The sequence below is a fragment of the Fukomys damarensis genome, unplaced genomic scaffold (assembly GCF_012274545.1).
Source record: "Fukomys damarensis isolate Sample0158 unplaced genomic scaffold, DMR_v1.0_HiC HiC_scaffold_14, whole genome shotgun sequence".
In the NCBI taxonomy this organism is placed as follows: Eukaryota; Metazoa; Chordata; class Mammalia; order Rodentia; family Bathyergidae; genus Fukomys; species Fukomys damarensis.
The window spans coordinates 24,449,154-24,461,989 of NW_022900926.1; the positions used below are offsets into that span (position 1 = coordinate 24,449,154).

At 37.9% G+C, this 12,836-nt stretch overlaps 1 protein-coding gene across 4 annotated transcripts in view; it reads left to right on the plus strand.

The window, feature by feature from the left end:
• The window catches only part of Slc2a12 (solute carrier family 2 member 12), a 54,283-nt gene that overhangs the window by 32,317 nt on the left and 9,130 nt on the right, over positions 1–12,836 (plus strand). For all 4 annotated transcript variants that reach the window (XM_010626529.2, XM_010626530.3, XM_010626531.3 and 1 more), the window contains 2 exons: positions 6,038–6,160; positions 9,999–10,131. In XM_010626529.2, coding sequence (XP_010624831.1) covers positions 6,038–6,160; positions 9,999–10,131 — 256 coding nt within the window. The remainder of the gene's footprint in view (positions 1–6,037; positions 6,161–9,998; positions 10,132–12,836) is intronic.

Consider the following 12,836-nt stretch of genomic DNA (forward strand, 5'->3'; position numbering starts at 1 on the left):
TGCAGCATGAGCAGAACGAAGCAGAGAAACAGCCCCATCAGTTCCGTCGCCATCAGCACCTGCTCCCATAAGACCTCAGTGTTCTCTTTTCCTCTCCATCTAGTACTCCCATCATAACCTCTGACCTTGAAAACTATAAATATTGTGGAAGTTAAATGTCATGGTGTTTCTCTTATATGAGAAACCCAAAATATGAATTAATTGAAGAATACAGTAAAGGAGAGATGGTAGAAAACAGAAAGGCAGGCTTTGTGGAGGAGGGAAAGGAGTGGGGGAAGGGGAGGAGGGAGGGTAGGGAGTGTGGGTAAAGTGTTGAAAATGATAAAAACGATATGTATGTACCAATCCACCAAAATTAATGTAGCTATTATATATCAAAACATACACTAATAAAAAAGAAAATTACAAATACTGGGCGATGTACCCATTAAAGAAGCAAATGACAGTTTGAACACTGTATTAAGCAACACAAGGGGTTATTTGTTACTTGGCTTCCAAAACACATTAAGAATTATTCCAGGAGGCCGGGGATGTAGCTCAGTGGTGCCACATCTGCCTCGCAAGCATAAGGTCTTGAGTTTGATTCCTGGTACTGAAAAAAAAAAAGAAAAGAAAAAGAATTATTCCAAAGAATACTTGCAACATTAAAACTATAGTACTTTACCAATTGAAGTATCATTAATGAAAAAAGTAAAATACAAAGTATCACATCTAAAGCTGTCTATTCGAGACATAGGTCAAACAAGAAAAGGGGAATTTATTGTCCACTCTGCCTTTCTTTGTTTCTCATTTTATACTACAGCTCAGTGTTCTTCAAACTATAGTATACATACTTTGGGATGTTCACTTTCAGAAAAATATTCCTTTGATGGTTGCTCAAGGAGTCAATTTCCAGAGCTGCAAGTTAAAAAAAAAAATCTTAAAATTTCTTTTCCCCTAACCACTCTCCCATTTCAAAGAAAGCTCATATATTGCTCATCATAAATCTTATAATGATAAATATCACAAGTTATAAAAACCCGAGAGCACTAACAAAAAGGCACTTGAAATATTGGCATAGGTGATAAGAAATGACTCAAATGACAATATGATAGTTCTTTCATAAGAAAGGTGCTTCCAATGATTTGCTTTCAAATGAAAAATACGGGATAACCTAATCCAGTTATCAGCTGATCTATCATCACAAACAACCCTTGTGGTCAATCACAAGAACTGAGTAACTTTGTTATTTTAAGATTTAATTAGCTCTCCATCCGCTTTACTAGTTTATTCTTGAGAACAATAAATTTCACTTTAAAAAGTAGAAATGTGTTGCCACTCCAGAAATAAGTGACATTCACCCATAAGAAGCCCCTCACCCACTACTAAATAATGAATTTTCACTTTTCATATTTAATATTTATGTTGAAAATGGTTTACATATTTCTATAATTTTGATTCATTTTGCATTAATTACTTAATACTTATTAATTACTTAATACTTGCATTAATTCAGAAAATATACCAGAAGCTATTAGAGTATGTAAAACTAAACCTAAAACTTCCATTTAAAGTTGTCCTTTTTTTTTTTTTTTTTTTGACATCTGGGATTGAACTCAGGAGCTCACGCTTGCCAGGCAGGCATTGTGCCGCTGAGTTGCATCTCTGATCCATAAAGTTGTATTTCTTAGAGAGAAGCATGATAAGCTGATCTGATTTCAGGCTTAACAATTCATTAGAATAAAATTAGAATGTGATAGAATAAAATGTTAAATTCAAAACAAAGAAAAAAATAGAAAATTTCTTTTTGTTTGTATTTTTTTCTTTTTATTGAGTTTATTGGTGGAATCTAGGTATGCAATACAGTTACATTCATTATTGGGATCCTGTACCTTTACATAATAGGACTTGATTCTCAATTTTTCCCATTGTCCCTGCCCTCCCTTCACCCCCTCCTCCCCTCCCCATTTAGAAACACTTTATTTCCATTTTTTCAATTTCTAATCTTCTTTTCTCTCCCTAATTCCTTTACCCCACACTTCCCACTTTAGAAAATTTATATTGAATACTTTGTTCCTCTTTTCTCATATGAGTGATAGATGATGCTGAGAATCAAATAGGTACATTGACTAGAAACATTTAAAAAATAATATCACTATTTGACTTCAAATGTTAAAGTTTAGAATAGTGAAAATTGCATCCCTTACTATTAAATTCATGGTGAAAAATGTTCAATATTAGTTTATGAGTGAAAATTTTACTTTATTTTTCAAATTACTTTAAGAAAATTTGGAGCCCACTAACATAGTTTGTTCTTATTCCCCATTGGGATCACAACAGTGTTTCATTTTTAACTTTGGTGTATTATTATCATTATTGTGATTGTGAGTGTTTATAAGGTTATTCTACTTCGTCCATTTACTCCTAAAATACTTATATAAAAGTTATTTTATATATTATATATATTCTTATATTTATATATAAATAAGGTATATAATGTATATTTCATATATTTATTTTATATAAAAGTGATTTTAAATTAGAAATCATTAGGGAAGAAAAACTGGGATAGGTGGACCCTTTATTTTATTGCCTTTCTTAGTAACTCAAGTAATCCAAGATAGTATTCTTGAATAAAATGTTTCTTTACAAATGGTTATTTGTGGCACAAGAGGAAAGTGAAAATACAGAAAAGGAAAAAAAAATTTACACTACATCATTGCTAATGCTGGAATCAGTGGCCTATAGTGGAGTTTGCTTCTGGAGGAACATAATTTTTCCATTTAGGGAATTCCTGAGGCCAGAATTTAAACATCTGCTTTGAGGGATGGGCCTGTTCCTGCTCAAATTCATGTTTTTATAGTCTTCTTGCAGGAGAAGAGAAAGGTGTGCTGCATGCTGATTGAAAGGGCAATAAAAAACATAGGATTTGGCTTTATTCCTACAAAGTATAGGGCATGGCTTCCTTGGCAAGTCAGACTGTTGAAAACTGTGCAGCCTAAGAGTAAGACTCCCTCCAAAGTTGCTAGGAGTTCTCTGGCAAGAGTTTCAAGACTTCAATGAGTCATTCAAACTCGGGCTAGCATGCCAGGTGGTTAGGAGGAATTCAAGCCAATGGAAAATGTGCCTGGACTGCTTCAAGATTTAAAGCTGAAAGTATAGGGGGTTGAATGACAGTTTCTGTAAGAAAATCTGGGGTAGTGGCCAGAAATAGGAGGAAAAAATACACAGAATAACTTACATGTAGTAGGATTGTTATTTCTACTGCATACCCCTAGTAATCCAAATCCATGTGCTCAACTAAACACAGACAAACTTTGATAGTCTTCCTAGTGTACCCTGTGTAGCCAGAAACATGGTGGATTTAATCTGGATCTGCAAATTCTGGTGGGAAGATCTAACGATTTAGTACCATGTGAAATATGTGTGAACAATTATCAATATCTGTGAGCAATTACCACTCCTTTACCCTCTCACAAGTCCAAATTATTGCAGCATAGCACATACCTTAAGTACGCACAGACTCTGACATTTAGGAGGGTCAAAACTGCTGAGGTGGCCCTGGAATAATGAGGTTAAAGGTAGAAAATTGAGTGCAAGAGAACTGTTTCGTGGCCTCCTGAACTGAAGTGGCTGTGCACACTGTATCTCTGTCGTGTGTACTGAAGACCTCTCACAAGCAAATATGACAATGTGTGCTCCGTTGGCTGTCATCACTGTAAGGACTAAAGAAGGTGCTTAGAGAGAGTCACTGCTTCCTCCTTATGGCAGTGAAAGGGAGCCCTCCCATGTAGCAATACCTTGGAGAGAAAGTGGGTCATCTCATTGAGGAAAAAAAAAACAGTGACTTTATGAAGACTTTCACTTGTTATTATAAACATCACTGTATTAAATTCCCAGGTGGAAGGTAGTGTATACTTTTATGTGCATTACTTATGAATGGAAATTGAGTGTGATATTAATCTTAATTGTCAACTTTATTGAATTCAGAAATGTCTTCAGGATAGTAAAGCACATATCTAGTGTGTCTCTGAGACAATTGGATCATGAGCACTCTAACTTCATCAGTGGATCAATGCACTGGTGAGATCATAATTCGGTGGCACTATTGGGAGGTAGTGGGGACTTCTGAAGTGGACCTAGTTGAAGGGAGTCTATCATGAGGATGTGACCCTAAGGACTGTATCTGATCCCTGGTGTCTTTCTCTAAAGTTACCTCCTTTGCTCTGCCTCCTGCCTGCTGTAGGGCGAGGAGCTTTTCTCTGCCCTTCTGCTATGATGATCCTGCCTTGGCCTTGGCCAATCATGGACTAAAACCTTTGAAGCCATGAACTAATATCTTTTAAGTTGTACCAACAGAAAGCTGACCAATACACTGAGGTCCTCCATTCCTTCTGCTTTGGTCATTTATACCATCTTTTTGGAGAGCCCTGAGGTTGTCAAGATTCTTGCACTGAAATCTGCCATGAAGAGATTTTCTTGCCACTTCAACTTTTTTATTTGACTCTCCTGAGATCTGAAAACTTGTGATTTTAACTTCATTGATTTCAACCATCTTCTATGCCTTCAAGCTAACCCTGTATAGCTGCATTTGAAAAAGATAATCAAGAAAAAGTCTTTCATTCCTCACCTATAATGTGATTTGTTTTTCCTACTTTATAATAACAACACATGTACCACAGGCAGATGTTTCCTCTACAGAGTGTGATCTTGATGTGAGAGGCATACTGTTCCATTACAGGCACAGCTGACCCATTCTGGCACAAGCAGCCCAAGAAGTTGCTGGTGCTGACTCTCAGCCACTTCTTCTCAGCTAAGACTCTGTGGTTGAATATAGGCCCTAGCTTTCCAACTTCTGGTACATTAGACAGCAGGGAGCTAGGGCTAGGGAAACTCTTGAGTTCTTTCCACAAGATTAAATGTGCTTACACTTACATTCATTTATCAGTTAAGCAATATTTATTAAGCTACTACTAAGAGAGCACAGTAATTAAGACGCATGAGGGCTGGGGATTTGGCTCAGTGGTTCTGCTGCCTGCCTTGCAAGCACAAGGACCCGAGTTCGATCACCGGTACAAAAAAAAAAAAGCATGAATTTCGTACTCTGGCTGCCAGGATTTTAATGCACCTCTGTCACTTAGAAGGAGCTCTGCAATCTTGGCAAGTTTTTAACTCCTTCAAGCCCCAGTTTATTCTTTTACTGTAAAGGAGGAATAGTGATAGTACCTACTTTGTAGAAGTTCATGAGGATCAAGTGCGATGATGTTGTAGAAATGTCTATAAAATCAGCCCACAGTAATAACTTGCCACTGTTTTATTAGGCAAACTGGGTTTGCTAGGCTGTGATCAGCAGACGTTAACTTGCTTTCTTCTACCCTTTTTAATCCCATCAAGCCAACCCCATAATGTTCCCTGTCACTCTCAGATAATAAAAATACTTTGATCAATTTTGGTGCCAGTAAGAGTCTCCCTCCAGCAATTCAAATGTCTAGTCTTGTACAGTAATCAAATCTGAGCACTCTACTTAATTTAAGCTTCTCCTCACCCAGCTTGCCTCTGGCCAGGAGGCCCAAGTATGAGAAAGAAGAGTAGCTGGTGTTCTCTCACACATCAAGCTGTTTCCTACTCATTCTTTAGCTCCAACTACAGACTTTTCCAAGATTAAGGGGAAAGGAGAGTACAGGAAAGGGCACTGTTGTATAGCAGGAATAACCAGGATTGTACCCTAAGGCTCCCTTGCTAGGAAAATGTCCAAAACTAAGGCTTAGCTGCCGCAGGCACTGTCCTTTTTGGGTTTGGCAGTCTGTGTTGGATGACAACACTTCATACCCACCCCCATTCATGAAGGCCACTGTCCAGCTCTCCCAGTGCTTCTCCTGCAGTCTTTCTGCCTTGTTTGGAGGTGAGCAGAAGGCCTGTCCCATAAGGTAGGAAGTGGCCCTGGTCCTGAACACAAATGTAGTCAGGTCCAGGGAAAAGAGACATCAGTGAGCTGACTCTCACTTTCAGTGGGTTTTGCTAATTTTGCTGCCTGCCATTACTCTTCCCCTTCTTCTAGTGCCCTGGTTGGTGCTCAGTGAGATCTTTCCGGGTGGAATTAGAGGACGAGCCATGGCTCTAACCTCTAGCATGAACTGGGGCATCAATCTCCTCATCTCACTCACATTTTTGACAGTAACAGGTAAGAGCTCTTTATTTTCTTCTCATGTCTTTTGTTCCCTTAGGCAAATGTTTGGGAACCGTGTTCTTGTAAAGAACACTATTGTGAAAACTTCCAATGGCAGTGAACCTGGCGTATCTATCACCCAACCTAAGCAATTCTCCATCTTAAAACCCCGCCTGCTCTTCCTTCAACCAAATCATTTTGAGTTATGTACCCTACATGTGGTCATATATGTCTAAAATTTCAACGTGGACCTTGTACGAGATAAAACATTTTAAACAATAAAATCACTATATAATTATTATACGAAAAATATTAATTATCTCATAGTATACAAAATGTCTGTTCACGTTTTACTGATTGTTTCATAATTACTTTTTAAAACCTTTGATTGAACCATGATCCATATACTTAATTTACAATTAATTGATGGGTCTTATTATTTGTTGATTTCAACTCCATTTCCCCTACCCTTCATTCTACCTAATACTTTTGATTAAAAAATCTGGGTAGGGCTGGGGATTTATTTAGCTCAGTGGTTCCAGAGCCTGCCTTGCAAGCACAAGGACCCGAGTTCAATCCCCAGTACCAAAAACAAAACAACCTGGGTCTTTTGTTTTGTAGAATTTTGTACAATCTGGGTTTTGTTGATTGTACTCATGTCACATGCCTGCCCTTTGTATCCCCTGCGAGTTCCTGTCCAGATCTAGATAGGCTTGGGGAAGTTCAGATTTTTCTGAGCTCAGTGGGTGACAGTGGTGTGTTCTGCTGCCATCAAGAGGGGCATTGGGTGTGGTTGTCTCCCACTTCACCCTGTTGGGCTCTTTTGATGATCAGGACCCAGACCCACTGTGTTCATTCTATATTTCCTTCCAAGGTCTCATCCAGACTGTGAATTTGGCTACTCTGAAGTAGCCTAAGAATGGCAAGATAAATGCTTGTAATTTCATTTTCTTTTGGTTCTCAAAACAATGAGGTGATTCCCTAGACTCCTCCAAAACTGTTCAATGAGTTGGGTTTTATTCATTTCATAAAATTGTATGATTATTTAAAGGCCACACAACATGAGTATAATAAAAAATCCAGACTGGAAAATTTTATGAAACAAATGGCCTAGTTCCATTATGTACATATATTCCTTATGTTTATATTTATCTTTATTAAATTTATTGGAACTTTTTAGGTTTACAGTGCAGTTACATTCATCATTGGGATCTTGTATCTTTACATGAAGTATCTTAGTTCTCATTTTTTCCCCATGCCCCTGCCCTCCCTTCACCCCCTCCACCCTTCTCTATTTACAAACACTTTGTTTCCATTTTTTCCTTTTCACATATTTTTTCTTTTCCTTTTTTATCTTTCCCCATCCCTCCCACTTCCTCGATATGTATGTGTATTATTTTCAAAAGCAGGTGGTTATCCAATGTATAAGTATATACATAAATATATACACATATGCATGCATATATTTAGTATGTCACTTTGGGAATTAACTTTTCAAATTGCTAAGTAAGTGTAGTTTGGGTTTTTATATAAAATTTTCAAATGCCACGGTTTTAGAAATAGCCCAAGACTGAAGGAAACAACCAAACTGGTTATCAACTTTGACTACAGTTCTCCTACTCCCATCGCATAATAAACATGTGCCCTTTATGTTTACACATGCGTGCACACACACACACATACACAAGTGCACATACCCTTAATCTGCTGTTTGGTTCGGAGAAAGCAAAATATATAAGAATGAAATGAGGAATGAAAAAAAGATGACACAAATATTTGGGAAACCTTGCTAATAAACCAGATGAGCTAATGAAGACTTGGAAGTTCTCCTGCATGGGCTTTTGGAGCAAATGTTAGGAAAACAGATCCAATTTTAAAAAACAGCCTGGGATGATCTAAAGCCTTTAGATGACATTTGATTGGCATGTTTAAATATCTCTACTTATTTTCAAAACTCAATTTTCTAAAGATGAGAGAGGCCTAGAAGATGTGAGATCCTACTTGGCGACAAGCCCTTGGATATCAACGTTTTAATGAAATTTCATCTGAAATAATAAAAGCAGACTGTTCCAGACAGACAAATGTATGCTGCAGTGGGTGGCCATGACACAGCTGCAGTGTTGCATTCATCTGTGGGTAAAAAAAAAAAAATGTTTTTTTGAGGGTCTCACTACATAGTTGAGACTGCCCTGAAACTCACTATGTAACCCAGGCTGGTCTCAAACTCACAGCAATCCTCCTGCCTCAGCCTCCCGAGTGCTGGGATTACAGACGTGTACCACCACACCCGGCATGGTAAAATATTTTTAGAATATTGTTTAAAACTTGCCTTGTGTCCACCCGGATGAGGAGAGCATGTCAGCTCTCCTCTATAAAGAATGGTGGAGGAAGTTGATCCAGAGGACTCTCAAGAAAAGGAAGGAGATGCATTCAAATATAAAGAGTGGCTGTCATGAAGAAGGGGCGGGGAGAGATGACTCAGTGTGTGCCACGCAGGGAACAGCCCCGAATGTCTGAAAGGCTGATTTGGGTTCATGGTACTGGGCAGTGAAGAGCTTTGTGAAGTTCTGAGGTTTCTGTTACTCAAAGTGCTTCAAACCGAACTGGGGACAAATTTGACAAGAAAACTTTTGGGGTTTATTCAATGCCTATATTCAAGTCTTATGCTCCAGCGAGGGAAGAAGGAGCAATTCTACGAGCACTTGATGAAGAATCATCCAGATAAAACCTTGTACCAGCATAAGAGAAGCACAGAGGAAGGGGTTGGTTAAGACTGCTGGAAGAACGGCAGTGCTCTTTCTTCTTCCTGCTCCTCCCCATCTCAGTACAACTCCCTGACAAGGGGTCACTATGCTTAGATCCTTATACACTGCCAGTTAGACATTGCTCAGGCAGTTTTCTTGCCTGACCAACGGTGATCTATGGCTGCAGCTATCAAGGGCTGTTTTCCAATCTGTGTACAGTTGTTCTGAGCATGTGTGCAGAAAGAACCAGCTACTTTCACCCTGCTCCCTGTCACACTAGTCTCTGCTGCTGAGCCAGGACCCTGCACAATGCAGAAGGCAGACTCAATTGCTTTGGGGCACATCTCATCAGCTAATGCAGTGTGATTGTGGCCAGTGACTATGAAGGGACGTATCTCTGGCTGGAAGCGGTCAAGTGAAAAACTAGGCTGGCAAGTGAAATCCGTCACAGTCTTGAGGCTCTTGCATCTTGCTGATGCATCCTGGCAGATTGATGCCTTTCACTGGATCAATCGTCACTCTTTTCTCTGGACTCAGAAAGAAGAACTAAAATGCACTGCTATACTATTAAAAGTGATGAAATATTGCCGTCACAAATCAGTTTATTCACATCAGAGCAAGAAGGCTGAGCTCAATCCAAGGAAAATCCGTTTGTACAAAATATGTCAAGAAAAACATCCACCAAATAGAAACCAAGCTGCTATAGTGACATTTCCAAAATGGAAACTGTGGAGGGTGAGAAATACTACCTTGTGAAGTATTATATATTTCTATTATTTCAGGTTCTGTTTTTGCACTGATCATGTGCTTTTTTATATTAATAGAGGCACATTACCATTTTAAGAAAGACGTGCCTACCAAGAAAATGACATTGGATTTAAACTGCGATAGTTATAAGATTGCTATTTATTTAATCTGAGAAAGTTGAAGTAGTAAAACAAAACTCCCAGGGCTAGGTACACATTTAATGTGTGAATCCTCTTTTCCTAGACACACTGGCATGTGTGAAAATAGGTATGGCTCTCTACATGCTCTAAGAAGAATTTTTTAGAAGTGAGATCAAGGTAACACACAATACATTTCTAATCATTTTCTTTTGTCCCTTATAGATCTTATTGGCCTGCCGTGGGTATGCTTTATGTATGCATTCATGAGTCTAGCATGTCTGGGTTTTGTTATTATGTTTATACCTGAGACAAAGGGATGCTCTCTGGAACAAATATCAATGGAGCTAGCAAAAGCGTAAGTATTTAAATGAGTTGGTCCTGAACAACAGTTTTTGGTCCAAAATACAAATTTTATATACAAGTAAATCATGTCTGAAATTTCCCCTTGGGGTAAGTATGTCTCAGTACATAATTTCAGGTTCTTTCCCTTGCATTTATGGCTTATTCAGCTAGGGGTGAAGAAACTTACTTTACAACAAACAGGCCTTTTCAAGCCTTATTCAGCAATGATCTCAGAATCTCTCTCCCATTTCTCCAGTTCCCCACAGAGGAGGCTTTCTTTGTTTGAAGTTTTGGAATACAGTGTTCCCCCAGGGCTAAGAGCATGGCTTCAACTCTTCCAGGTCTACAGGTCTTTGAGCCCTAGTTAAAGCTACAATTAGCAGACAAATCCTTGGGTCTACATATCCACAATTGCTTTAAATATGACATATTCAAGATAATGTTAAGAAACATAAAAAAATTCTTACATGAATAAGCATTTAGAATATTAATCAAATAAATTTTACCAGGAGAGATTTTTTTTTTTTAAACAATTTAACTTAAAGTTGGCCATAAGAAACCTTCTTTTAGTAACAGAGCTCATAGCTCTAACTGCCAAAATTGATGGCTGGGAGGGAGAGGTGGCAGGAATGAAGAGGAACTTGTTTTTCTTCTTGGGATTAAACTCTAACACTTGGAAACATAGGGATACTTATTCTTGAATTTTAAAATAATGGGAAGGTTATAATTTTTAAAAAATTTCAAAACACTAGTAAAAAAGGAATAATTACAGAAATTGTGGGCATAGTGCTATAGAACTTTTATCTGAAGGAAATAAAAACTTGATAGGTGAACTGATGTGGATACATTAGTGCATATATATTTATATAGACCAATTCTAATTCTGGTTTATTAGGGGTTGTAGTTAGCAGAATCCTGGAAAATTTTCACTTTGTGTTTTATGCACTTTTAAATGGTTGAAATTTTAAAAATATTTTAGTAAGCAGAAAAACTTCTCTCAGTTCAAACTGTAAGATAAATATCAAAGTGTACAACTAAATGTTGACACAGATGGGGCCCTGTTTTTAAAAAAAAAGAGAAAATGATTCATTTACAATGAAAATTACAATTGTCAAGAACTCTGGTTATACACTTGGCCTGATCAGCACATTGCCTGGCTTTTTGCAAGTTTCTAAATGGTTACATTGTCTTGTAAGCATAGAATCTAAACAAGATTATCAATTACAAATACATGATTCAAACCATTAGTGACCTCAGATCTCAGTACCTCGATCCATCCATCTAGAAATGGGAAACCTAGCTGCCAGATTCAGGCCTTTCCCAGTGCTCAGATGTCAGGACACCAGTGACTTCCAAATCTACCGGTCTCCCTTCATTTCTCACCCTTCCCTATTCTGGTTTCACATGAACTACCTATGCTACATAACAAACCATAACACACGGAGTGCTTCAAATAGTAGTTTACTATTTGGAATGTTTCTATGGGTCGGCTGAGTGGTGTTTTTCTTGTTTCACCTAAACTCACTCATGGGTGACATAGGAAGAATGGTCAGTTGATCTGGAAGGCCCATGATCACATAGGGCTTGATCATGTATGTGGCCGTTTGTGCTGGCTGTCAGTGGAGAACTTCAGTTCTGCTTCACATGGCTTCTTATCCTTCAGGAGTTAGTATGTCTTCCTCATAAACACTGTTCCAAAGGCAGTGAAGGCCAAAGCTACAAAGCCCTTCTCCATTCTGAAATTCACACCTCACTTCTGCTTTCTATTGTCAGTAAATGTCCCAGGCCCAGTTTGAATTAAAGGATTGTAGAAACAGACTTTACCTCTTGATGGGATGAAGGGCAAAGAATTTTTGACCAAATGTAATCTACCATACCTACTTTTTCTTGAAATTCTTTTAGCGCCCATGAGACAATCTTCTTCCTTGGATCTCTATCTCTCTGACTCTTATCTCTTTATTTCTTCCTCTATTCTTACACTAGCACCATCTTCAAAGACTTAGCTCTATATCCTCATCTCTATATCCCCACTAAGGCCTGAGGAACTCCAGGGCTGGAAAGCATTCCTGTCCCTCAGATTTTCAATATTTTCTGGTCTCATTTTCTTCTGTACTTCATTAGCTAGACTCTTATGGTTAAAACTCCTTAGGTGATACAGTTCTGATTTTTAGGAATGTTTCTAACTGGTTTTTCTTAAATAATCCCTACAATGTCTAGTTTCATATTTATTCCTAGAAGATGTCTGAAAAGTATCTGCTGTTTGATATAAGAACTTGTAGATGTAGTCAATGCTAAATTTACTCTGTGTGGGGATTGAATATGAACATGAAAATCCAGCATCCAACATGGTGGACAATAAAATCCACACAGGTTTTGATAAATGGGCCATAGGATGTGATTTACTTTATGCAGTGAAAGGAGGAAAAGGTATGGGTTAAGATAAATGAGACATACTGGCCATAAAATATTACCCCATTGCCCACTACTTCAGTTATTTATTCAACTCTTTATTGATTGTCTACTATGCACCAGGTATTAGACTAAGAAAGAATTGAAAATAAAAAAGACAAATAATCCATACTTGTGGCTTTGTTACTTTAGGAGGTAGACAATAAATCAGGTCATTGCAAATACGGTGCTAGCACAGATGTGTATATATATATATATATATATGATTTTATTATATAAAGGCTTCTTGAAAGATAAAATCAGAGATAA